At 46.3% G+C, this 1,366-nt stretch overlaps 1 protein-coding gene across 1 annotated transcript in view; it reads left to right on the forward strand.

Moving 5' to 3' along the window:
• TSPAN16 (tetraspanin 16) overlaps window positions 1-1,366 on the forward strand; it is a 41,990-nt gene extending 40,624 nt beyond the window's left edge. Inside the window, exon 7 of the mRNA XM_006875168.1 lies at window positions 1,319-1,366. Coding sequence (XP_006875230.1) covers window positions 1,319-1,366 — 48 coding nt within the window. The remainder of the gene's footprint in view (window positions 1-1,318) is intronic.

The following is a 1,366-nucleotide window of genomic DNA, read 5'->3' on the forward strand; positions in this document are numbered from 1 at the left end:
GAAGGCTGTGCTCTTTGACGTTGGACCTCATACCAGACACACAATACCAGACCTCATACCAGATACATAAATTAACTCAAAATAGGTCATAGACCAAATGTAACAACTGAAACTATAGAACTTGCAGAAGGAAACACAGTGGTAAATCTTTGTAACCTCAGATTTGGAAAAGAGCTCTTACAACACTCTCCTTTCCAAGGAGGTCATAATAGTCAGGATGCTAGCAGGAAACAAACATCAGCCCCAGATGGCCCAGGTAAGAAGATTTATTTAGGAGACTCCTAGGAGAGGTATGGAGTCCTGGTGTGGTGCTGTGGATTAATGCATTAGACTGCAAAGCTGTTTGAACTGCAAGGTCGGTGGTTCAAGTTCACCATCTGCTCCTTGGAAACCCTATGCAAGGTTGCTATGGGTCGGAATTGACTCGACAGCACTTAACAACAACAAGAGAGGTATGGAGTCCTGGTGTGGCACTGTGGGTTAATGCGCCAGACTGCAAAGCCATTTGAACTGCAATGTCAGCGGTTCAAGCTCACCAGCTGCTCCTTGGAAACCCTATACAGGGTCACTATGGGTTGGAACCAACTTGTCGGCATTTAATAACAATAACAAGGAGAGGTATGTGTTGGGTTAACCGAATTAAGGAGAAATGTTGAGACACCTAGGGACTTTTTATATCTCTGAGGTCTGAATGATCTGGGAATGGGGTAGCAGGAACAAGAGCTGAAGGCAAACGGCCATCTGCCCACAACTATGGTTATTGAAGGCTCAGGGTGGGCGGAAGGGAGGGAATGGGGAAGAAACACTCTGAGCTTTCTCTCCCCATACCCATCCACTTTCTACTAGTACATCCCATTGGCCAAATCTAATAGGAAGCTGGAGGACCGGGTTTTCTGGGAAATGTAGTCAATAAGCCTAGGGGAAGAAAGAAGACTGTGGAGGAGATATTTGGGGGAAGCAAAGAGAGAAGGACTAAAGTGCATCATCACAAAGTACATGCTCTCTAGCCACTGCTGAGATTCATAGGACCAAAGTGATCTTTCTTGGGCCATCTCTACAACCCTGCCCCTTGTCTTTGTGGAACAGGATACTGTGTTCAACTTCCCCTCCTGGGATCTCTGTTTTGATCCTCCTTTGGAGGTATTTATTGTTGTTACATGCCTTCGAGTCAAGGAGTAGCTGGTGAGCTTGAACCACCAACCTTGAGGTTCCAACTGACTTTGTAGTCCAGTGCATTAACCCACTGCACCACACCAGGACTCCAGTGTGGCCATGGTACTTAGCGTTGGTTTAATGTTTCTTTCTTCTCCTGTTTCAGCTGCCAGGAATTCTTGCCACCTTGCTGCTGTTTGCCAAGTTGGGCTGA

The sequence above is a fragment of the Chrysochloris asiatica genome, unplaced genomic scaffold (assembly GCF_000296735.1).
Source record: "Chrysochloris asiatica unplaced genomic scaffold, ChrAsi1.0 scaffold00312, whole genome shotgun sequence".
NCBI classification, from domain to species: Eukaryota; Metazoa; Chordata; class Mammalia; order Afrosoricida; family Chrysochloridae; genus Chrysochloris; species Chrysochloris asiatica.